Here is a 27,034-nt window from a genome sequence, read left to right as displayed (position 1 = left end):
TGCTTTCTGTGAATTACTTAGTTTAGTAAATAAATGATTTTAAGACAATTGATGTATGGATGACTTAGTAAAGACTGGGTTCGTGCAGATACAACAATTTACGACGTTTGGAATGAGACGGACACGAGGTAAAATACACCATTTAAACCAGAAGATAATCGGTCAAATACTATGATATAATATATAATGTTATAATATAGGAAAGTTATATTAGGAAAATTATAACTTTGTAATCTGAATATTTTCCTTGGTGCCCCGATCTCCTAGTTAACTACAGTTAAACGATTAATCAGTTTAATCACGTAATAATAATAACAGGGAGTTATTTTGATAAACATCAGTCTTCAGTTTAATGGTGCCCAAAGACACGACACTAGTCAAGGCTCATCCTATATAACTACTGATATACACACCATTTCTATTCACATACTGTCCCTACACACCATCATAATGTTTTTAGAAATTCTTACAAATGAATGAAAAGCTGAAATGTCTTGAGTCAATAAGCATTCAAACCCTTTGTTATGACAAGACTAAATAGGTTCAGAAGTAAAAATGTGCTTAACAAGTCACATAATGAGTTGTATGGACTCACTCTGCAATAATAGTGTTTAACAAGATTTTTGAATGACTAGCTCATCTCTGTACCCCACACATACAATTATCTGTAAGGTCCCTCAGTCGAGCAGTGAATTTCAAACACAGATTCAACCAGAAACACCAGGGAGGTTTTCCAATGCCTCACAAAGAAGGGCACCTATTGGTAGATGGGTCAAAAGAGAAAATAGCAGACTTAGTGAAGTTATTAATTACACTTTGGATGGTGCATCAATACACCCAGTCACTACAAAGATACAGGCATCCTTCCTAACTCAGTTGTTGGAGAGAAAGGAAACCACTCAGGAATTTCACCATAAGGCCAATGGTGACTTTAAAACATTTACAGAGTTTAAGGGCTGTGATAGGAGAAATGGATCAATAACATTGTAGTTATACCACAATACTAACTTAAATGACAGAGTAAAAAGGAGGAAGCCTGTACAGAATATAAATATTCCAAAACATGCATCCTGTTTGCAACAAGACACTAAAGTAAAACAAACAAAAATTAAAAAAATGTGGCAAAGAAATTAACTTCGGGGCAAATCCAACACAAAATAATCACTGAGTATCACTCTTCATATTTTCAAGCATGGTGGTCGCTGCATTCTGTTATGGGTATGTTTTTCATCTGCAAAGACTATGGAGTTTTTTAGGATAAAGATAAACGGAATAGAACTAAGCACAGGCAAAATCCTAGAGGAAAACCTGGTTCAGTCTGCTATCCAACAGACACTGGGAATCAACTTAACCTTTCAGCAGGACAATAACCTAAAACACGAGTTGCTTACCAAGCCGACATTGAAAGTTGCAGTTTTGAATTAAATTGGCTTGAAAATTTATGGCAAGACTTGAAAATGGCTGTCTATCAATGATCAACAACCAACTTGACAGAGCTTGAAGAATTAAAAAAAATAATAATGTGCAAACATTGTACAATCCAGGTGTGCAAAGCTTTTAGAGACTTTCCCAGAAAGACTCACAGGTGTAATCGCTGCCAAGGGTGATTTTAACATGTTGACTCAGGGGTATGAATACTTATGTAAATAAGATGTTTCTGTATTTCATTTTCAATAAATTAGCAAACATTACTAAAAACATGTTTTCACTTTGTCATTATGGGGTATTGTGTGTAGATGGGTGAGATAATAAAAACAATTTAATCAATTTTGAATTCAAACTGTAACACAACAAAATGTGGAATAAGTTAAGGGGGTATGAATACTTTATGAAGGCACTGTAAACATACATATTTATATTCTGGACTCTGACATTGCTCCTGACATTGCTCATTCTGATATTTTTTAATTCCTTTCTTAAAAAAATTGGGATTTGTGTGTATTGTTTTGTATTGTTCGGTATTACTGCACTATATTTCACTGCACCTGTGATAACATCTGCAAAATATGTGTACCCAACCAATACATTATATTTTATTTGTTTTACATATCTTACATAGTTCATCAGAAACCAAAGCTTATTGGGCAGTTCTTTCTCTCGACACAGAAAAAGCTTTTGATAGAATAGAATGGTCATATCTTTGGTCGGTTTTGAAACATGTGGGGCATGGCTCCAATTTCATTAATATGATTAAAATACTATATGCCAATCCCTCAGCCAAAGTTATAACAGGTAATACCTGCTCTGTTCCATTCAGAATAACTACAAGTAGCAGACAAGGTGATCCCATCTCACCTCCGCAATTTTTATTGTCTATGGAGCCATTGGCCCAGGTAATTAGACAATCGAAAGAAATCAACCCTAATATCTATCAATTCTACAGATCATCTCATTATACGCTGATGATATCTTACTTTATCTTGGCAATGTATCTCTATCCCTCCAAAACGCTTTGAAGATCATAGACAAATTCAGCTCCATCTCAAGTTATAAAATAAATCACCCCAAATCTGCCCTACTGCCTCAAGACCTGATGGAGGACTTAATCTCTACTTATGGAATCCCAATTGTTTCCCATTCATATTTGAGAATAAATATGATTTCCTTCCTTAGATAAAACAATTGCCAGAAACTTTAATAGAACACTCAAATTAAGTTAATCTGACCTCAAGTAGATGGACTAACATCTCAGTTGCTGTAAAGATTAAAGATTCAAAAATTCAAACTTCAAAAATTCACATTTGTGAATTATGGATCTGTCATTCTTATTGAAGGCAATTCTAAGAAGCAGTAGATCTGTTCTATGTGCATATTTCTATGCTTCCCAGTCTTTTACTTTCGGTTTTGTACACCGGCTTCAAAAAGCAGAAAATACAATATTTTTGGTTGTGGAAAATTCATTTCACAACCATTTAGATGGTACAATGGTTCTCTACACTATACTTGCTTAGTGTAAACAGAAATTAAGCGAATTATTTAAAAAATTGCAACCAGGAACCAGCAGAATATCTATTGTCAAAATGAATATATCGCCAAGACTGAATTTCTGTAGGTCAATACTTCCCTTGTCTCCCTCTTCTGGCTATTGTGATAAAGTCCATAGTGTGGTTTCCGCATGGCAAGGTAAGCGACCCCGGATAAAATTAACATACTTACAAAGAGGGAAAGATGTAGGAGGACTATCTGTACCAAACTTTAAATTGTATTTACAGACACTTGTATTTCGTCCCATCCTAAATTGGTTTAGACATGATTCTTCCACACCCTGGCTGAGTATAGAGAAATATGGTATCTTATTGCCCTGGAAGAGGTGGTTATCACTGATATATCCCTTAAACAATGTAAACTACACTTCAGTCCTATTATTGCTCACACAATCTCTATTTGGCTCACAATTGGAAAACAATGTTACTGGGAATCAAAATGGCATTCACATACTCCAATATTTCACAATAATGCCTTGCGATCTGAAGAGCGGACTTTTGTGTCCCCTCAATGGTCCAAGGGGCCACCCCTTTTGTGACAAAAAAACACATTGCAACACAGTGTCCATAGTGTGTAAATTTACCTTAAGGGGGGACAAAAATAAGAGGGTCCCTGAATGGTCTCCCTCCATACATGCCCCCGTCTTTAAAGCCACAGAAAGAGAGATCGAGAAAGGGGGAAAGAGGGAACAGTAAAGAGACAGCTGGAGCCCATACTGTACTGAAAAATTGGAGAGAAAAGAGGGAGAAAGTATTTTGTGTAGGATCAACATGATGAAGTTTTAGTGATCGCCAACCCTAGTCCCGGAGATGTACAGGGCGTGCAGGCTTTTGTTCCAACCCAGCAAGCTTGATAATTGGTTAGTGAAATCAGGTGTGTTACTGCTGGGCTGGAACTAAAACCTGCACCTGTCATAGCTCTCCAGGATGACCACTATAGACGATCACATAAGTTTCCCTGATTTGAAGTTTGGATCGTCACCCATCAATGACTTTATTGATCATTATTGGTCATTGATACTTTGGCGTGTGATTGCTGGATCAATTTGGTCAGTCCTGCAGTCCAGCGTACATCTCTTGTGCGTGGTCTGACAAAGTCAATCATGAGTGAGAACCCAATTGCTTTCTCTCCTTTTCCCTTCTCTCTCTTTCTCTCCCTTTCTGTCTTACAATATCAGAAACAGACAAAACCACACACACACACACACACACACACACACACGCGCGCGCTCACACACAAATGCATCACATCTCAAGCACTCCCATCAAATACATTTAGGATAGATTTACCTGCCCATCTCCAATAACAAGTGAAGAGTGACAGTCTAACTCTCCAAGTCCACAACGGACCCATCCATACATGCATACATCTAGATTTACCACTGTTCCAGCCCATAGTGGGAGTCATCCATACATCTAGTTTTACCACTGTTCCAGCCCATAGTGGGAGTCATCCATACATCTAGATTTACCACTGTTCCAGCCCATAGTGGGAGTCATCCATACATCTAGATTTACCACTGTTCCAGCCCATAGTGGGAGTCATCCATACATCTAGATTTACCACTGTTCCAGCCCATAGTGGGAGTCATCCATACATCTAGATTTACCACTGTTCCAGCCCATAGTGGGAGTCATCCATACATCTAGATTTACCACTGTTCCAGCCCATAGTGGGAGTCATCCATACATCTAGATTTACCACTGTTCTAGCCCATAGTGGGAGTCATCCATACATCTAGATTTACCACTGTTCCAGCCCATAGTGGGAGTCATCCATACATCTAGATTTACCACTGTTCCAGCCCAGAGTGGGAGTCATCCATACATCTAGATTTACCACTGTTCCAGCCCATAGTGGGAGTCATCCATACATCTAGATTTACCACTGTTCCAGCCCATAGTGGGAGTCATCCATACATCTAGATTTACCACTGTTCCAGCCCAGAGTGGGAGTCATCCATACATCTAGATTTACCACTGTTCCAGCCCATAGTGGGAGTCACCCATACATCTAGATTTACCACTGTTCCAGCCCATAGTGGGAGTCACCCATACATCTAGATTTACCACTGTTCCAGCCCATAGTGGGAGTCATCCATACATCTAGATTTACCACTGTTCCAGCCCAGAGTGGGAGTCACCCATACATCTAGATTTACCACTGTTCCAGCCCATAGTGGGAGTCATCCATACTGAATACACGTAAATGTTACCCTGTGGTGCGTCCATTTGTATGGATGGCTGTAGATGTATCCATGCTATGGGCCACAGTGCTATATTGTCTGTATAGATCTACTGAGATTGACTTGTGTTTTAACCCCTGAGTTGGCCATCAGTATTGATTAGAGTGGACTTAGCCTGGGTTTAATCTGTGCTTGGCCCGTCACTATCGATCGGGGGGAGCTTTCAAGTGGGTTTAACACCCCCTTTCCCTCTCCTCTGTTTCTACACTCTTTCTTTCTTGGTCTTCTTTCGTTACTCATCCGAGTGGAGGAGTGGAGGAGAAGAGGAGTGGAGGAGAGGGGCTAAAAGGGATTCACTATCATGTACAGAAGCAGATGTGACACACATACTTCTCTCCAGGACATTACACCCCATTACAGTGCTCCTCCAGTAAAACTGTTAAATATGACCGTATGTACAGCTCCTCTATCCTGGGTTTGTTCAGGACATTATACGGCGTAACACAAGATTAATTAATATATGTCACTGTTAGAATGCTCCCCAGTGAAATATGACCACTCACCCAGTGGTGGGAGATGTTCCCTTGTTTATTTATGAGTCCATTTTAGATGGTCATATGCTACATTCTGTGGATCCATCCGTGTGTGTGTGCGTTATTGCTTGTGTGCGTGTCTGTGCATGCGGCTGGGTGTGAATTTGCACACATCCTGATATTCGTGCTGTCTCTGTGTGTGTGATTGGCAGAATGTGAGTTTATTATACTGTGTGTGTGTGTGTGTGTGTGTGTGTGTGTGTGTGTGTGTGTGTGTGTGTGTGTGTATGCCTGTGTGTGTATGCGTGTGTGTGGTGCGTGTGTGTGTATGCGTGTGTGTGGTGCGTTTGTGTGTTTGTGGTGTGTGTGTGTGGTGCTGTACGTAGTGTGGGAGACGGAGAGTGTGCTTGGCGTTTCTCCTCCATTCGTCCTCCCAGAGGCAGATCAGGCGAAGGGGAAATAAATTGGAGAAAGAGAATAAATCAATGCTAAACTGAGCGCCAGCGAGACCTCCTAACCCTGACTCACACACAGGCGCACACACACACACAGGCACATTATATCCAGAGAGAGGAAGGGAGGGAGGAAGGAAGAGAGAAAAGGAGGGACGAAGAGGTAGAGAGAGACCTCATAACCCTGACTCAAACACACTGCACTATAGGGAGAACAATACGACCAGGACTGGGTGTATTTGCACTGGGAAAAGGAACACTCAAACACGCATGCACACACACACATCATATCCTGCACATAAAACAGAGTATAGATTATTAAATAGCCCACCCAAAACAATTTTACAATCTCAAACATTATGCTATTACACGTTTGTTTTCACAATGGAAATACGAATACAACGCGTAAGCTTGTGTAAGTGTAAGCTGGAGCATACAAGTCTTCAGAGGAGAGCTATGGTGATAGGAGTGGGGGTTGGGGTATAGAGATTGAGTTTGAGGTATAGAGATTGAGGTTGAGGTTGGGGAATAGGGCCAAGGCTCTTCAGACTTTTCCATTCTCCTGCAGTCCTCCAAACCTCTTCTCTCCTGAGTGCAGCCAGCCCACTGAGACCTGATCTAATGCCGAGTGCCACATGTGTTGGAGACGGGGAACTTTGAAGAGAAACTCACTGGGGTGTGTGTGTGTGCGTGTGTGTGTGTATGTGTGTGTGTGCGTGTGTGTTGGTGTGAGTGTGTGTGTGTTTCTCTCACTCTATCTAAAGGGCTGTTTGGTGTATTCTGCACAGGTCGAGATGGGGGGAGGTGGGTTCTTGGGGTCTTGCATTCAGATGTAATTAGTCGACACAAAGGCCTGGTTAAAGCTGGAATCCTCCGAGCCCCTCTCCCTTTGATTATGTGGGCCAGCTGTGGAGGAATGGCCATTATCTCCCTGTATCCAGCAGCATAAAGGAAACCCCCCAGCCTCACTCACCCCTGCTTTAGGGTTCCCACAGGGGGAGGGCCATGCTGTGGTCACCCCGTTGTACACACAATTAGCCTGCTCCTTGCCAAGAGTGTGTACTATCTGTATTATAAATATCATAAAGCGGAAACTCACTGCGCGTGGGGACACTTACCCCATTAGAGTTGGAGAAATTGAATCTTTACAGCATGCAGGCCATATAATTACTGTTAATTTAACACTCAGATTCTCTGTCATTAACTCTCAGTCTTTTGAATACAGAGTCAGCTGAGGCTCCTGAAACAGAGAGACAAAGCCTATCTAACTGGCCTGTGTTGACAGCCGCGCCAGTCCTTTGACTGAATTAACACATACTGTAGCCTGTCCGTCTTAAAAACAGAACTTGCATCGTTTATGCGTTATTAAGTCTTGTAATTGGGCGGTCAGTAGTTTGCATATTACACAATTAGGGTAATATGTTTTGCTTCTCTCTGCCCATGACCGTTGGAGGCCCCCGGTGGCAAGTTCGGTAATTCTCGGAATTATGACCTAATCATCACAAATGTTCTTTCGATCTGGGTAATTCATTATAGGATTGATTGATGCCCAGATCAGCTACTTTATTTGATTCTTCAATTCATTGATTTATATGTTATATATGGAAAAGTGCATGACTTTTTACCCAATTCTTTAAGCTATGGTATGCAACTTGCATTGAAGTAACTTGATCTCAAAATTATCTTAAAGTTGCATTCCGTAAACTTTCCACAATCAAATAGCCCTGTCAATGATAAGTTTGTAATAGGCAAATAAATGACAGAATACCATTTCTTGATAATTTTTTTAATGGCATGCCTATCAAGTTTCTTGTTTAATCTATTGACACAGAGTGGTAGGTAGGACAGACACCATTTTCAGTTTACAAACAGCACCATCTTCCTGATTCCCTGCTGGTTCTGGTTCTTGGAGGTAGAACAAACATTGAACAAAATAGAACAAATTATATTTAACATCCCTGCAAATAATTCATTTTGGTGGAAAGTAACTACAAAATTACTTCACAAATCTCCCCAAAACAATAGTGTAGGCTATATTTCAATATTTGAAATTATTTATATAGTTGGCACCTATATAGTTTATTACAAGTGTCACATAATATCCAACATTGTTTTGCCTTCTCTCTCATGTTATGCATACAGAACTATATTTATTATCAGTCCTAATTATTATCCCAAAACAAATGCCCTTCATCCTGTGTTGTAGACTACATTATCCCCTGCTGTGTTCATGAAAACTATGGAGCACAGGTGTTTTTGCCTTTGATTATTTGTCATTATTCATGTTCATATTTATTTGTTTATTTTAGGTGGTGGGCCAAAGCCGAAAAACGTGAAGTTGATCTGTCACAGGATCCAACGAAAGTGGCGCCCCTCCTCGGTCGGGCGGCGCTCGCCGGTCGTCGTCGCCGGCCTATTAGCTGCCACCGATCGTTGTTTCAGTTTCGTTTAGTTTGTCTGTCTGTTCCGCACCTGTTTTGTGTATGTCATTAGTGGGGACTTATTTAATGTGTGTTTTCAGTTGGGATTTTTGTGCGGGATTGTTTGTTGTCCACTCAGGACGGTGGGCCTGTGAATGTAGTTGCTTCGCTAGTTGTATTTTGGATGTTTTTGTGTTTTGGTGTTTTGTGCTGGCTGACGTCTTATTTTCTCTCTTCGGACCGTTTTGCCCTGTGTTTTGGGTTGGTCATTATTATTACGCGCCCTTCTGTTTTGGCGTGACCAGTTTGTTGCCGGAGAAAATAAAGACTGTATACTTTACCTCTGCTCTCTGCGCCTGACTCCAACCACCACTCCTAGAATCATCTGACATGATCAATCCCTGGCGAGGGAGGAGCTGATTTTTTTTGTAAATTACAATAAAACATTCATATGATGACTATAACATTTGTTGGCACCTTCAATTCCTGCACATTTTCTCATAAAAAGTATATTTCAACACACTGTCTGCTCAAGAAAATATGCAAAACTGCTAAACTTGGTACCAATCAGAACACCCATACATATCCCTCATGATGAAGGCAGCCAATGGCCTGTTTCTATTTACCATGTAAACACAGCTATGTAAAAACGCCAGCTGCTGTCTGATGAAGTGGACCAGATATAGCTAGCTAGCTCCCAGACTGAAATAAGAGAAATATCTGTTTTCGAGTGCACTTGATGCAGAATCCAATACGAATGGTCTTGACAGTATGAAGAGGTAACTCCGTTGACCATTTAGCCAATTTATGGAAAGCTAGCCAATGTTACAGTTTTGACTAGCCTAGCCAGCTATTGTAAATGTCCATTTGTGTTTCATTAGCTATATGTCTGTGAATTAAACACGTTTTTTTTCATGTTTTGGCATGATTATGTCTCATTTCAAGTAACTAGCTGCAGTCTTACAGAAACATTCAATCATATACTTTGCATAGAAACCCAAATAAAAGCATGCAGATGTGTCATGTACGCTAGACAGGTGCATATGCATATTAGCCAATACATATGGCATAGCCTACACATATAGCGTACTTTGCAAATTGCAATACAATCTTCTCTAAAAACAGTTGTACAATGTACTCTGCAATAAGATAACCAGAGTTTGATTTCTAAACCAGGTGAGTTCTTAAATAGCTGCTGCCCAATACCATGGTGGGCCTGCATAATGTTGGATGCATTGGAATATAAGGTATGGAGAATAACAGAGCCTGTAGGATTATAGAAAAAGCAGTAGGGAAATGAATGTTTGAGTTCAGTGAATGTGAGTATATTTAGGTGATTTAAATGATTAACTTTCCTACTAACTTTCTAAAAGTTTGATGATGCCAAAATCTGGCCAATCCATTCATCATTCTACTATGAACTATGGATTTCTTTTCAAAGTCTCCAACTGTCCCCAAAGGGGAAATGTTTCATTCACTTCCCTTTGACCTACACTGTTGAAGCTCAGCGCTTAAGATTTCCACTGTATCCTGCATTTACATCTGCAACCCTGTGCATGTGACTAACAAACTCTCTGAATCAAAATATACCCCCCCCCCCTCCCTACACACGCACACACACACACACACACACAAATGTATTATTGAGAGTAAGAATAGTAAAATACACCAAGTGCAATTTATACATTTGGTTATGCATCAGCAGTCTTCCTCTTGTTATGTCAGCCACTCAATTAGCTGACAATTAGCCATGTCAATTGTTTGATTGATAGTTCATCTAGCCATCTAAACTTGCTGTAATCATGGCCGAATACTGACTGGGCACACAGGGCACATGCCCAGGAGCCCTGACCTCCAGGAGGCTCCCATTGATTTTGTTGGTCATTCTCATTAAGATATCATATTAACTTGGCATAAGTCATGGCAAAATGTGTAGAATTGAAGGATTTTAGCATTAAAGGCTCCCACCAGAGGGCAATGCCGCCACTATTTCTACGTAATTCCTGTCCGATAGCGGAAATAAATTATTTAGGTTCCACCTCCGAAGAATGACGCAGGCTGCTAATACATATTCACAAATTAGGGTGTGGAACGTTGTGATGATTTCCACGTGGATTCGAGAATTAACAACAAGTAGACACTTGTGATTTGTTGCTGCACCAATCAAAACCATTCATCTTGGGGCGACGGGGGGAGCGGGGTTCCAAAATGCAATCATATCACACACAATTTTACCATTTATAAAATAGTATTTTTTTATATAGACTAGCTAAAAAAGAAGGGAACATTTACAAATTATCCAATAGAATATGATACTTTGCTGGTAAAAAGTGGAGGTGCAAAAACACAAGTTTGCAAACCCTATTTTCATTTTCTGCATGGCTCAGGCGGCCATGTGTAGGCTACGGCGAAAAGCTGTTTGGATCAGCCAAAGATTATCTATTATATTGCTCAGCTCAGTCGCGACTTGTAAAGAGGAAGAACTTTGCAGGTGTTTCTGATTAATAAATGCCATGATGGTGGGTGGTAACATTCAAATAAAACCCAGCCCTGAAAAGAAACGTAGACTGAAAGGTATTAGCACGTCATATCATAGGGGAAACATATGGCTTTGACACAGAAACTATCCAAAGTTACCACTTTGGATTTCCCACTTCAACCCCAAATATATCATACTTTGACTAAAACAATGACTTATTGACTTAAATCATTGTGCAACGTTATGGGTAAGCTATGGGCATTATCTTTCAGCTGATAAAAAGTTAATTTCCACTCCTGTGGGTGTTTAAAACTGCAAAAATGTATTTCCACCCCATGGCAAAATGGGTAGAATTGCAGGAAATTAGCTGTAAAACTGAACAAAAAAAATGTATCTGCCCCATGGCAATTTTTTTTGAATTGCATTCAATTTGTTATAAAATTGCAACATTTTCTCTTCGCACCATGGCAAAATGTATAGAATTGCGGGAAATGAACTTTTAAAACTTAAAACGTTCTCTCCCGTGTGACGCCCTGACCATAGAGAGCCCTTGTTTCTCTATGGTGTAGTAGGTCAGGGCGTGACTGGGGGGTATTCTAGTTTATTATTTCTATGTGGAGTTCTAGTTTATTATTTCTATGTTGGTGATTTGTATGATTCCCAATTAGAGGCAGCTGGGAATTGTTGTCTCTAATTGGGGATCATATTTAGGTAGCATTTTTCCCACCTGTGTTTGTGGGATATTATTTTGTATTTTGTGCATGTGCACCACTTAGTCACGTTTCGTTTATTCTTTATTGTTTTGTACGTTTCACTTAAATAAAATATGTGGAACCCAGATCACGCTGCACGTTGGTCCAAGTATGCTTCCAGTTCGTACGACGAGCGTGACAGAATATCCCACCACACCAGGACCAAGCAGCATGCCCGGGAAGAGAAGGTATCCTGGGCTTGGGAGGAGATAAAGGAGGAGAAGACATTCTGGACTTGGGAGGAAATTATGGCTGGAGATGAAAGCCTTCCTTGGAAGCAGACGAACGGAGAGAAGGGAGGACAGCGACGACACCAGGGTTCGTGGCCACGTAGAAAGCCCAAAAGACAGCCCCCTCCAAAAAATATTTTGGGGGGGGGCACACGGGGTGATCATCGGAGCCAGGGAGTGAGCCAGTGACAACCTGGGAAGAGATAGAGAGGTGGTCAGTCGTACCAATGAGAGTACCAGAGCCCGCCTGGGAGTCAATGGAACAATGCGAGGAGGGATACCGGAGAATGGAGTTGGCTAGGAGTATGCAGCAACGCAGGCGTTTGGAGGAGCGTGTCACTAGTCCAGTGCAACTTGTGCCGGTCCCACGCATCAGGCCTCCAGTGCGCCTCCCCAGTCCGGTACGTCCTGTGCCTGCTCCTCGCACTCACCCTGAAGTGTGTGTCACCAGTCCGGTACCATGTGTGCCGGTTCTACGCACCAGGTCTCCAGTGCACTTCCACAGCCCAGTACGTCTTGTGCCAGCTCCTCGCACGGGTGTGTCATCGAACCGGTACCATTGATGCTGGTTCTACGCACCAGGTCTCCAGTACATCTCCACAGCCCAGTACGTCCTGTGCCAGCCCCACGCATCAGGCCTCCAGTGCGGCTTCACAGTCCTGAGCTTCCGGCGACAGTTCCCAGTCCAGAGCTTCTGGCGACGGTTCCCAGTCCAGAGCTTTCGGCGACGGTTCCCAGTCCAGAGCTTCCGGCGACAGTCCCTAGTCCAGAGTTTTCGGCGACGTTTCACAGTCCGGAACCTCCAACGACGGTCCACAGTCCGGAACCTCCAACGACGGTCCACAGTTCGGAACCTCCTGAGACGGTCCACAGTTCGGAAACCCCTGAGACGGTCCACAGTCCGGAACCTCCTGAGACGGTCCACAGTCCGGAACCTCCTGAGACGGTCCACAGTCCGGAACCTCCTGAGACGGTCTACAGTCCAGGCACGGCGTCCAGTCCCGCTCCAAGGCTGGAGCCTTCCTCTGCGCCAATGTTCAGTCCAGGCACGACGTCCAGTCCCGCTCCAAGGCTGGAGCCTTCCTTTGCGCTGCTACCCAGTCCAGGCACGGTGGCCAACTCAGCTCCATGGCCGGAGCCTTCCCCTGCGCCGATGCCCAGTCCAGGCACGACGTCCAGACCTGCTCCATGGCTGGAGTCTTCTTCTGCACCGGTGCTCAGTCCAGATACGTCGCCCAGTCCCGCTCCATGACAGGATTTCGTTTCAGGTTTTGCGGCCGGAGTCCGCACCTTGGGGCGGGGGGGGGGGGGGGGGGGGTACTGTCACGCCCTGACCATAGAGAGCCCTTATTTCTCTATGGTGTAGTAGGTCAGGGCGTGACTGGGGGGTATTCTAGTTTATTATTTCTATGTTGGTGATTTGTATGATTCCCAATTAGAGGCAGCTGGGAATTGTTGTCTCTAATTGGGGATCATATTTAGGTAGCATTTTTCCCACCTGTGTTTGTGGGATATTATTTTGTATTTTGTGCATGTGCACCACTTAGTCACGTTTCGTTTATTCTTTATTGTTTTGTACGTTTCACTTAAATAAAATATGTGGAACCCAGATCACACTGCAAGTTGGTACGAGTATGCTTCCAGTTCGTACAATGAGTGTGACACCCGGGGCCACTAAAATGTTTTGCTGCGAGGTGGGGGGCCCCAACCAAATCTTCCTTAGGGCCCCCAAATGGCTAGAGCCGGCCTTAGTTTCATGTATATACATTGGAACAAAGAACACCATCCCAAATAGTGTTTCACCATTTATTGAGTACAGAGACAAATAGTAAAGATGTCTCAGGCAGTATATGAAGTATCTAAATATAGTGTAACCAATCAATGTATATCAGGTGCCATGGAAAGCACAATCTTACAATGTTGCAGTCCAGAAATAAGAGCTTTACCATCTGCCAAAACGTCTGGGTTTCTGATGTAGACTGTAGAACTGTCAACAACACATGCTTCAGTACCCCTCCCTTCTCTCTAGGAGCATTTGTGTGCCCAGGCCCGTTAGACGTATCAAAATAAACCCACCCTGGTCACCAATGTAGCTGACCGATGTTGAGAGAGACAAGTGCTTTAGCATAACGTGTGTGGTCCAGAGACGAGAACTCGACCATCTATGGCAAAAGTCTGAGCTCCTGAATGGGACAATAGAATTCTCCCCACTGCATTTTACAATAGTAAAATAATCTGTTTGTAACCTGTTCAACTGATTCTACATTGAATGTAGTCTTTGAAATGCTCAAACAAGCACATGTATCTGTAGTGGGTGTTCTTCTACTCTAAAATGCACCAGACTGTGCAGACAAAATCACAAAAAAAAGACAACAGTCAAATGCATATGTGGTCCCAATATCTAAATAGTGACGGCAGTGCTAGTTCAAATTGCAGTAGGTGAGTGAATCAGCCCATGCTTGGTGAATAGCACTTGGTTGATCTCTGGGAGCGGGACACAGGAGAGCTGAATAGATCATGTGAGACAAAAATGAGAGACAGGAATGAATACAATAAATCATCACAGTAAAGGAATGTAGTTTGTGAGCTAGAAAATGAACATCCTGACAGTCTGAGGCGGGGTTCTCTGCAATCGTCCTACTCCAACTATAGACAGGAATAATGTGGAATTCCTTAATTGTCAGTATGAATGAAATTTCTGGATCCTGCCTTTATGTTAGATTTACACTACTTGTCCAATAGATTTTTGTAGTCTTAAATTATTACTTGGAATAAACTGAAAGCTAAAACACTCCCTTTTCCAGGAATGACATGCTAGCTAGTGAACAAAGCTATCTTATCCTGCTAGCTAGCAACAGATCTACTTGTTGTAACTCGCTCGCTTACTAGCAAGCTGCTACATTACTATGGTTGCTGGGTTGTACATTGGGAGTAATTTTACAGCTTGCTAAATAGTTAGATTACAAATAAATAAATACTTTACCCGATAATAGTTTGTCAGGGAGATCTCTCTTGAGCTGTCACCAGCTGTCTACTGCTTTAGGTACTGATAACGTGATTAGCAGAGGTGTTGAGCAGAGAAAGTACCACAGATAGTACACAAGTTTTGATTGATTTACAGTTTAGTACTAGGCAGCGTTTGCCTGTCCAGCTAGAGAACATAAAAGTAAGCATTTTGAAAATTGCAAGAATTGACATTGCCAACAAACAGAAATGTGTTCAGAATAAATACATATACACAATATGTCAAAACCAGCTTCACCCTTGACAGAGATGATCATCTCAAAAACTAAAGCAGGTAGCTAGCTTGCTATGGCCCACCACCTATTTGGATGCACATTAGCTTTTGCAGAAGAAGCAGCTACTCTTTCTGGGGTCCAAAAAAAACGAATGACCTGACGAGTAACAAAACACTAATAGACAAAGACAGGACAGTCACACAAATGTAAAATACAATAATATACAAACAATACAACAACAAAAATAATACAAACTAGCTAAAATAATACAAACTAGCTATTGAACTACGGGGCGTGTATTGGTTCCGGGTTCCAGTGTGGGTGCATTAATTGCGAAGTTTACCAAACAGGCACAGAATATAGAGGCACTGTGGGCGCCAGTGGGTTAGAGAGGATATTTATTCACCACTCTCTCCTTGGCCCCGAGGTGCCCTCTTCGCTTGCCTCCTTTTATTTGTTGTGTCGGCCGAGCAAGCTGCTCGAATGGGCCCTTTGGAATGGAACGAAAAGAAGAGGCAAATGCAGCTGTGACGTGGGCGTTGTTGTTCCATTCAATGCGCTCGCTATGGCAACGGGGCAGAGGGCCGGGAAAAATGCGCCCCTTCTCTTTGGACAGCATCGCGAGAGGCAGCTGGAGGGTCCGTGACAGTTAATATCCCACTGCTCTGAGCACAAGCCTCCATAAATATAGGTCTACACAAAACAAGGATTTTCTCAAAATGCAACTCTATAAAGATAAAATATTTTAAATGTAAAAAGATTATACTGTTTGGTGAATAGGTCTAGGCTATATTTATGCCAGGTCGCAGTTGTAAATGAGAACTTGTTCTCAACTAGCCTACCTGGTCAAATAAAGGTGAAATAAAATAAAAATAAAAATATTTGAGCAAAAAATTATAAACATTTGCACAAATGATATAGCCCATGGTTCTTATGCATTTTTACGCATTCAGTTTGTGGATGTTTCTCACAAAACGATTAATAGCCTACTTATTCAGGATACATTACATCAATCGAACATACTAATAAAAGTTTATCGAAGGTAAAGTTTAATGACTCGTTTTTTCCACTGAGATAAGAGTATATCCAGTGTTTCTCAGTCAATCCCAGCTTTTCACTCTGCCTTGTAGTTTGCAGCAGGACTGCCAGTATTGTTGGGGCGAGTGATAGGGGCTTCTATAGAACCTCGCGTGACCAATGAGCGTGGTGCTGTCAGGGGTAACCACATCTGTCAACCGTTCTTGGCCAATAAAGAGCGGAGCGAGGCGGACCTCAGGTGCGCGCCTCTGCGTCCCCTTGGCACGGCGCCAGGGAGAACGAGAGAGAATCCTAGCTGCCCTGTGGCGGAAAAGAGTAACTGTCAAAGGCAGCTTCTTTAACAAGAGAGCTATCACTTCGGCTCCGAGAGTTATGGCGACCGCAGCGTCCAACCACTACAGCGTCCTGACTACCCCCAGCAGCGCGCCGCCGCCGCACTCGGAGTCCGGGAGCATGCAGCAGGCAGCGGCGTACAGGGACGCGCACACCCTGCTCCAGAACGACTACACGCTACCGGGCAGCGGTCATCCCCTCAGCCACGCGCACCAGTGGATAACGGCTCTGTCGCACGGGGACGGGGCTCCGTGGCCGTCGAGTCCCCTCGGAGAGCAGGACGTGAAGCCCATTCTACAGAGCGACCGGGAGGAGCAGCAGAATTCCGCTAGTCTACAGCAACAGCAGCAGCAGCGACACCCTCACCTAGCGCACCAGGCGCATCACGACGCCAGGACATGGCGAACGAGCACGGCCACCACGCACATCCCCGGTATGGCGACGTCTGACGGCCAGAGCCTGGTGTATTCCCAGTCTGGGTTCGGCCTGGGGGGACCAGAGCAGATGCACCACCACTCCTTGCGGGAGGAAGACCACCACAGCCACAGCCCGCACCTGAGCGAGCATGGAGGTGGGGGCCAGTCGTCTCTCTCGCACCACCAGCACGGGGGACACCCCGACCACTCGGACGAGGACACGCCAACTTCAGACGACCTGGAGCAGTTTGCCAAGCAGTTCAAGCAGCGGCGCATCAAACTGGGCTTTACCCAAGCTGACGTGGGGCTGGCGCTCGGGACCCTGTATGGAAATGTATTTTCCCAGACCACTATCTGCAGGTTCGAGGCGCTTCAACTAAGCTTCAAAAACATGTGTAAACTCAAACCACTGCTTAACAAGTGGCTGGAGGAGGCGGATTCCACCTCCGGGAGCCCCACCAGCCTAGATAAGATCGCGGCGCAGGGGAGGAAGAGGAAAAAGAGAACCTCCATTGAGGTGGGCGTCAAGGGGGCTTTGGAGAGCCATTTTCTCAAAAGTCCCAAACCCGGCGGCGCAGAGATCACCTCCATAGCAGACAGCCTGCAGCTGGAGAAAGAAGTGGTGAGGGTTTGGTTTTGTAACAGACGGCAGAAAGAGAAGAGGATGACGCCCATTGGAGGACAGTTACCTGGAACTGAGGACATGTATGGGGACACACCACCTCACCACGGCGCTCAAACCCCTGTACAATGATCTGAACCCCGTTATAGTAAACACACGGATCCCTAAAGGATATGATTGACCTTTATGTTTCTCTGTGCCGGGCCAGTTAGCATTGGACTGTCGCCAGTGCTAATTTTGGACCTATGGAACACAGTGGGAATACCGAGTGTTGGAACTAAAGCACTACACCCCAGACACAGCGAGAGCTATGTGGAGTTTTCATGCAGTGGAGATGCTACGCGCAATAACGGCTACATGGACCGTGTTTGGTGTGTGTGCTAACCAAAAAAAGGTTAAATATCATTGACATCAAATCGATTTTATGGTCAAGACGTGTAAAAAAGAAAGACAGTATAGGCTGTGTGCACGAGCCTACCCGCGGGAAACAGGCATACAAGTTGCAGTCGACAGTCGGTAAATAAACGCCATCTTTCAGTCATAACAAAAGCAACAGGGGTTGAACACGGTCGAAGCTCAATTCACCTGCTAAACCATTTAATACTAGCCAGTGCCATCACCAGCATATTATTATTTAACCTATTTGTATTGTTATTATCAAGGTATTATTATTATTATTATTATTATGTTTCTACCACAAAGGCAAAGCATATACCATGGTTATACTGTGTATTTCCAGAGTCATAAGGCATGCATACATGGGAAAGGGGACATGGGATATATTGAGATGTATTTTGAGATGTATTTAATCAATAAATCAATATGATCAATATTTAACCAAGTTAATTTTAATCAAACATTTGTCATAATTAGTTTGAGTTTGACTAACTAGCCTATATTTGAATCGCAGTTGGTTAATGACCATCAAATAGTAAGCACAGTAGATAATACACTGTCAACAACATATTTACCAAGGGACAATATCTCAGTTATATATGTGGTCAGATTGTATCCAAATAATCTAAACACATTTTTTTTCATAAAAATTCAACTGTCATATAATAGGCCTAAATAATAATCATAATAACAATAACAATAATAATACAGTAATAATAATTGTGGCTTGTGTATGCCTTTGCAAGGCACACACACCACGGGGTCAAAAGAACCATGAAAATGAATTCATTTTATTTTCTCTTGACACTTCGTGACGTGTCCATCATCGTGTACATTTGACCGTTCTGCGCGACTTTTTACAGTAGGCTATGTGTTGTATTAGTATATTTATTTATGTGTTTCCAAAATGCTGTGACCAGAAAGACCGAGACTGTAAAGACCACACCATATCACTGAAGCCTGCCATTTGCCTTCGTTTCGTAAGAAGAAGATAACGGAATATATATGTACCAGCTCTGTCTTCAGTGGCTCTAATTAATCTATACGATGATTAATTCACTAAGAAGAATTATTCGTGGGATGTAACTTTATTTGTTTTTGTATGGCTTTGTATGTTTGTTTGTTTGTTGAATTTCCTCTTGTAGACCAGTGCCAAAGCACAAACACGTGCACTTGCTCTTGTGCCACTCAACTCGTGATATATTGGCTATCTGACAGCATGCAGGGTCGGGGTTAACTTTGGCAATTCCTGGACTAAATTCAAAAAACCATGGACAATAGTCCGAATGTGTAAGTTATTTCAAGAACTTGGATTTGAATTTGAATGGTGTCAGGAGGAGGATGATTCGGGATTTGAAATGGAATGACAGGAAATTGAATTAAATTCATGGGAAATTCTCTACATAGGCTACTGACAAAAAATGGATTACATTGGTATAGCAAATCTATACCCCCCCCCCCCCCCCCACACACACACACCAGTCAAACTAGTCTAATATTTCACTGATAATTACATAAACATTTTTGCATAGGCTTATTTATTGACACAAGTAGGCCTGGCCTTAGTGAAAAGGCTTCCTAGGAAAATATAAATTGAGTAGGCCCACACATTCAATACAAAGAATTGGTGGAATTCAATTTAATTAAATTGTATTTCCTGTCATTCACATTCAAATGTAAATATTTTTTCTTGACAATTCAAATTCAAACTCAAAAGGTTGGATTGGATGTGAGTTCATACCTATTCTGAATTGACCCCGATCCTGTGACTCTGATCAACAGAAGGGGAAAATAAAATAAAAATTGCACAATTTCTATATTATGCTTTTTGTCATTAAAATGTATTTGTTTTTTATAATCCTTTTGTATTCTGTTCATATTATTTGAGCCTGACGAATGGATCACGGCTGTCACGCACAACGCTGTCGCAACAGGCTTGAGCGCACGAGCCTGCGTTATAATTATGGATTTTATCAATCTGTCTTGGTTGCTTGCACAAAATGTCCTTCAGTGGTTTCCGATAACTGTATATTACCGCTGATTTGCACAGATATTGTCTTGGGGAAAGAAATCGTGTCGTTACAGAAGTAGCCTGTTAATAACATTTATACAAAAAATTATATTGTTCTTACTTTGACGTAATTTCTGTGTCCACTATTGGAGTCACCGTTTTCTACATGTTGCAAAAGTGTAGGCTTGCAAATAAAACAATTGCGACAGTTATAAAAAAACAATTTGCTTTTAGACGTCTTTATGGAGAATATATGATTACAGTGTTTCTAAAAAGACCCACATTTCTTACCTGAAATGCAATAAAATCGCAGAAAAACGATATGCTATTACAGGTTATTATGTATAGACAAACGCACCAAACTTTGTGACCAGGACGGTCAGATAGGGTAGCGTACCCTAAACTAGCAGTCATGTTTGAACATATAGGCCCAGCACTTATATTTTTCTCACATTCAGTCGATAAAAAATAAATCAACATTCTCGACCACCAATACATGAATGCGCTATTGAATAGATATTTAAACTGGTAGGTTATCACTTTTGGTACCTTTTACTTTCAAAAAGCCTACGACATCTTTTTTTGGAAAAGGAGAAAAAAATTATAAGTGGCTATAGACAAGCTTACCGGGACCATCGGTGGGATTGTATTATTTGGGCCTATAAATTAAAGCTAATTTCAAATTTTGAGAATGTATGAACAGCAAATGATTATGTTGTGATGTAGGCTAGTTATTGGTTGTATTGGAGTGTTTATCGTCGAAAACATTCCTGATTTCTGTACAATAGCTTACCATTTCTGCTTCAGGGTGTCCTGTCCTTTTACAGTCTATGTGGTCCTACTGCCTCGGAGGAAACACGGTGAGGTGCTGCTCCGTCAACCTCTGTAACAGTCTCGCAGTGCCATCTAGTGGACTGTACTGTGTATCGCTTCAGGTTGGGCTTGTTCAAACAGCCTATTGCTGCTGTTTTTATCACTGAGCACTTACATCTCTGTAAGAGAAAAAAGGAGGGTGAGCCTTTTTTTTTGATCTCGTCTTCTGGCTCACCCTCCTTTTTATATCCTTGTAATAATCTAATACAAAGTCATCTGCAGTCGAAGAAACCCTGTATCGAACTGAGAGAGAGAGAGAGAGAGAGAGAGACAGAGAGAGACAGAGAGAGAGACAGAGAGAGAGACAGAGAGAGAGACAGAGAGAGAGAGACAGAGAGAGAGAGAGAGAGAGACAGAGAGACAGAGAGAGAGAGAGACAGAGAGAGAGAGAGAGAGACAGAGAGAGAGAGAATGCCCTCAGCGAGGATAAACAGATCCTTGATATTGGCAATAGGACATTTATGTCCGTTTGTAGGGATTTCTACACTCAAGTTACAGTAAGGGCAATGCAGCCTCATGTGGCTTCACACACAGCATAGTTCATTAAGAAATGTAAGAAATATGCAGTATTTCAGTTGTGCAGAATATGGCCATACTGTTTGTATGCATGCGTTCACAAGAAAGAGAGTGAAAAGAGAAGTGTGTGTGGGTTTAAAGGAAATAGACAGAGAGGGAAATTAAAAATATGAGAGAAAATACCGTTTATGTGTGTGGGAGAGAGAGAGGGGAAATGAGAGTGTAAACCCAGCTCTCTGGAGGACCCTGCTGCCTGGATTCTGTCCTATCAGCAGGCGACCATCTGCCCTGCTCCCGGCCCTCAAGCTCCTACAGGCACTCTCTCTGCATTATTCATGTCATTACACACACACACACACACACACACACACACACACACACACACACACACACACACACTTTACAAACACACACTCAGAGTCCTCTGCCGCTGGCTCCAGCGCTGTAGTCTGCCATCTCTGACTCACCAGAGCTTTATAATAATAGGATGCTGCTTCAGTGCCATTGTCTGAACTGGATTTCCCATTTCAAAACAGAGTGAGGCAAGACATGAGAGAGGAGAGCTACCCACTGTCTATGTGGAGAGACCCTTAATGGATTTCAATCACAATACGGCCACAGACTGAAAATGAGCCAAAGTCCTCCAAATCATATTCTCTGGCTCTTATTCTCTGGCTTTCCTTTTCTGTTTGTCTGTCTCTCTGTCTTTACCGTTTTCCCTGTCTATCTCGGTCTTTCCCATCATCCTCCAGTCTTTCCCCACTCCGTCTTAGACCCCTCTCTCATGCACCCCCCACTCCTCACACATACATACACAAAGAAATGGGCTACGAGGCTAATCCTCTCATATTGTTGGGTTGGCTTAGTATTGTCTTAGCACACTAAGAGGGACACTGAGACAGATGTGCGGGTGATAACACAAATTGATATACTCACAGTATATAACTGTAAGTGATGATAAGATATGTCTAGGGGACCTATGGAGTTGTAGGACGTTGAGCTCTAGATGCTGAACTAAGAGAGAGAGAGAGAGAGAGAGAGAGAGAGAGAGAGAAAGAAAGAGAGAGACAGAGAGGGACAGAGAGAGAGAGAGAGAGACCAAGAGAGAGAGGGACAGAAAGAGAGAGAGAGATAGAGAGAGGGAGTGAGACCAACAGAGAGAAAGAAATTCAGACAGTATAGTACTGATAGCAGATCTAGGATTGCTAACTCTGTCTAAAACACAATAGAAACAAAAACACAATAAAAACCAAAACACAGGTAAACACAGTAAAAAACAAAACACACAACAACAACAAAAACATATGTAAAACACAATAGAACAACAAAACACCGGTATAACCCCCCAAAAAAACAAAACACAATAATAAAGAATAAAAAACAGGTAAAATCCCAATGTCATTTTTTTTTTTCAAGACACGCATGGTAAAATGAACACAGCTATATTTAATGAAATATTAGGAGTGATTCTTTTTCATACAGCCACTCATCTCTAGTGGTAATACATTCATAGGAAGTTGTTATCTATTATGTTACAGAGTTTTTCTGTTAGCTCATATACACATGTAATTTTTTTGCTCACCTATATCCAGTATACACTATGAGAGTCCACACATGTTTCAGCACACACAACACAGACTGACTATGTAATATGGCTCTAGTAGTCTAATAGCACAGATCTCAACAAGGAAGTGACACAATAGGACTGAACTCTGACCCCTGACCTTTGCTATCTGTAACGGAGTAGGACAAAGTTGCCCATAGACACTGATCTAAGGTCAGTTTTGCATGGCCCTCATGGTAAAGATTGGAGGAGGGACAGCTGATCCAAGATATGTGACCATGGGCAACGTCTATCTAGTATCCTAAAGAGGACCCTGGAAAGCCTATGTCAACGGTAACGTTCCACTTGGCACAAAGCTAAGCGATGAGGTATGGTAGGATGAGGATGACACAATCGTTTTTTGGTTTGTTTTGAGAATAGATTTGTACTAGATAAGGGACATCAAAAGCATGCCCATTGGTAGTAGGAGTTTGACACGTCTACTGAACCAATCATAATCATCAAACATTATTTTAACATGTCACGATTCCAAGAGAGGTTTGCTTCAGGTTGAAATTGAGATTACAACATAGTTCTGACAAACGAATGGCAACCCAGTTCCAGTAGAATAAGAGAACGACACACAACATAGACATACAACGACACACAACATAGACATACAACATAGACATACAACGACACACAACATAGACATACAATGACACACAACATAGACATACAACGACACACAACATAGACATACAACGACACACAACATAGACATACAACGACACACAACATAGACATACAATGACACACAACATAGACATACAACGACACACAACATAGACATACAATGACACACAACATAGACATACAACGACACACAACGACACACAACATAGACATACAACAACACACAACATAGACATACGACACACAACGACACACAACATAGACATACAACGACACACAACATAGACATACAACGACACACAGCATAGACATAAAACGACACACAACATAGACATACAATGACATACAACGACACACAACGACACACAACGACACACAACATAGACATACAACGACACACAACATAGACATACAACGACACACAGCATAGACATATAACGACACACAACATAGACATACAACGACACACAACATAGACATACAACGACACTCAACTTGTTACCATGTTCAAATAGGAGAGAATCTGAACAAAAAACCTCATTGGCAGTATTAGAACAAAAGTACAAAAATATATAAGAAAATAAATAGCTACATTACATTAGTGCAAAAACAACCCCTCCATAAATACACAAAACAAATAGAAAACAAATAAATAGAAAATAAATAATGTAGACTACATATAAATACATAAATAATATGCTGGCACTGGCTTAAGCGGTCAATAGCAAGGCTGTGTCTCTCCCTTGGCTCTTATAAGTGAAGGCAAGAAACATGCAGACAGGGTATAGGGAGTGACACAGACAGTAACAGACTGGTATACATCATCTGTACACAAAGGCTTATGTATCACTGTGTAAATTCACACCATGGAACCCATATAGAGGCTGACTCTTTTTTGTACTCAGATGTGGCGACATGTGGTCTGAGCACTTTCATTGTGCAGGAGAATTAAAGTTGCAATAAGGTTTGTAGAGGATCTTAATCATATCATCATCAGCATCACCATCATTACCATTACAATCAGTACATTCATCTTTGCATTACTAACTGCTTCTCCTTCCTTAGAGAACCCAATCTAGCCACACTACTTCACTACTATTCTCTGCTGCCATTAGACAAGATGAGAGTCCTGCCTCTGTATCCTCTAATGTGGTCATGTGTATCTGTATCTATCAGTATCTGTATCTATCAGTATCTGTATCTGTGTTTGTTACTGTATCTATCTGTAACTGTGGCTGTATCTATCAGTATCTGTATATGTATCTATCAGTATCTGTATCTATATCTGTGTTTGTTACTGTATCTATCTGTAACTGTGGCTGTATCTGTATCTATCTGTATCTATCTGTATCTGTGTCTATATCTTTATCTGTGTCTTTGTCTATATATTTATCTGTATCTGTGTCCGTAACTATATCTGTATCTGTGACTGTGTCTATATCTGTATCTGTAACTGTGTCTATATCTGTATCTGTGTCTCTGTCTGTAACTGTGTATATATCTGTATCTGTGTCTCTGTCTGTATCTGCGTCTATATATGTATCTGTGTCTGTATCTGTGTCTTTGTCTATATATTTATCTGTGTCCATAACTATGTGTATCTGTATCTGTGTCTGTATCTATATATGTATCTGTGTTTATATATGTATCTGTGTCTATATATGTATCTGAATCTATATATGTATCTGTGTCTATATATGTATCTGTGTCTATATATGTATCTGTATCAATATATGTATCTGTGTCTATATATGTATCCGTGTCTATATATGTATCCGTATCAATATATGTATCTGTGTTTATATATGTATCTGTATCTATATATGTATCTGTGTCTATATATGTATCTGTGTCTATATATGTATCTGTATCAATATATGTATCTGTGTCTATATATGTATCTGTGTCTATATATGTATCTGTATCAATATATGTATCTGTGTCTATATATGTATCTGTATCAATATATGTACACTACTGTGAACACTCAGCCTGAATGCCTGTACGTTGTATGCCTCGAAATCAACTCATGACGTACGATGACGCTACGTCCCATCACACACACACACACACACACACACACACACACACACACACACACACACACAGACACACAGACACACACACACACACACACACACACACAAGCCATGCACTAGAAATAGACTAATTAGAATAGACTGTTTCACTGTTCCACACAGCCTACTATTAAATAAGACTAGCAACCAACACTGCGGATTATAGTAGTGGTTTCATGCTTAGCACAGAGTGAATTGATGCTTAAAGCAACAATGACCATTCTCTTCCTTGTATTTCTAGATAAGATTCATTCTTAAAGGGGGGTGGACACACCAGCTATATGTGATGAAAACAGAGATGCTGAGCAAAGGCCTAAGTGTTCTTTTCATCTATTGCATCTCTGCGCTCATTCTCTGGCCTGAGGTACACACATATGCACAGACACACTGCATCACAGTAAACATTAAGACAGGCCAGCGTAGAAACGTAGATAACAGATAACCAGCAGGGTAGAGTGTGATTTTCATTGGCACCTATCAGCCATGCAACTCCATGTCTATCTAGTCTATTTAGTCTATTTCTACATGATTGTTTCATCCGCTCTCAATGGCTAAAAGTACACACAACTAAGGATCTCCAGGAGTTTCCTCTCCTCCTCTTCATCTGATATGAAAGAATTGGACAAGTGGAAGAAAGTTCCAGTAGGCATCCACCATATTGCTTTCACCTATCCAATGTTTTTAGATCTGTGCAGATTATAGAGAGGAGATGAGGAAAGGAAGCCACTTTAGACTTTTGAGATGTTCCCACAATCTACAGTATCTGCAACTCCCCCATAACATCAGACTATTCTAAAAACGATTGAGGAAATACTCGATAGCCTGACTGCAGATGAAAAGTGTCAGTCTTCTGGGAACAAATTGATGAATTAGAAGTTCTAAAACGTATCCTAGATCAGCATAAATGGGTTAGTTGGGGGTCACCAGGGAGTTTGGTCATATTTAACAAGCACTGAGATGTTGTATGGGAGAACCACATATTTGCATTATATGACATTGGGATCGTATATGTAATTAGCAGGCTATCTATACTACAGTGAGGGAAAAAAGTATTTGATCCCCTGCAGAATTTGTACGTTTGCCCACTGACAAAGAAATTATCAGTCTATAATTTTAATGGTAAGTTTATTTGAACAGCGAGAGACAGAATATCAACAAAAAAATCCAGAAAAACGCATGTCAAAAATGTTATAAATTAATTTGCATTTTAATGAGGGAAATAAGTATTTGACCCCCT

At 41.7% G+C, this 27,034-nt stretch overlaps 1 protein-coding gene across 1 annotated transcript; it reads left to right on the top strand.

Annotated features, from left to right (window-relative positions):
- The first annotated feature begins 16,268 nt into the window (after positions 1-16,268).
- On the top strand, positions 16,269-19,530 carry LOC115174687 (POU domain, class 3, transcription factor 2-like). Its single transcript, XM_029733469.1, has one exon. The coding sequence runs from the start codon at positions 16,473-16,475 to the stop codon at positions 17,814-17,816; it is 1,344 nt and encodes a 447-aa protein (XP_029589329.1). The 5' UTR covers positions 16,269-16,472; the 3' UTR covers positions 17,817-19,530.
- Positions 19,531-27,034: the final 7,504 nt, after the last annotated feature.

This window comes from Salmo trutta, chromosome 35, assembly GCF_901001165.1.
Source record: "Salmo trutta chromosome 35, fSalTru1.1, whole genome shotgun sequence".
NCBI lineage: Eukaryota > Metazoa > Chordata > Actinopteri > Salmoniformes > Salmonidae > Salmo > Salmo trutta.
The sequence above is the reverse complement of the archived record's forward strand: the minus strand, read 5'-3'. Positions and strand labels throughout refer to the sequence as shown.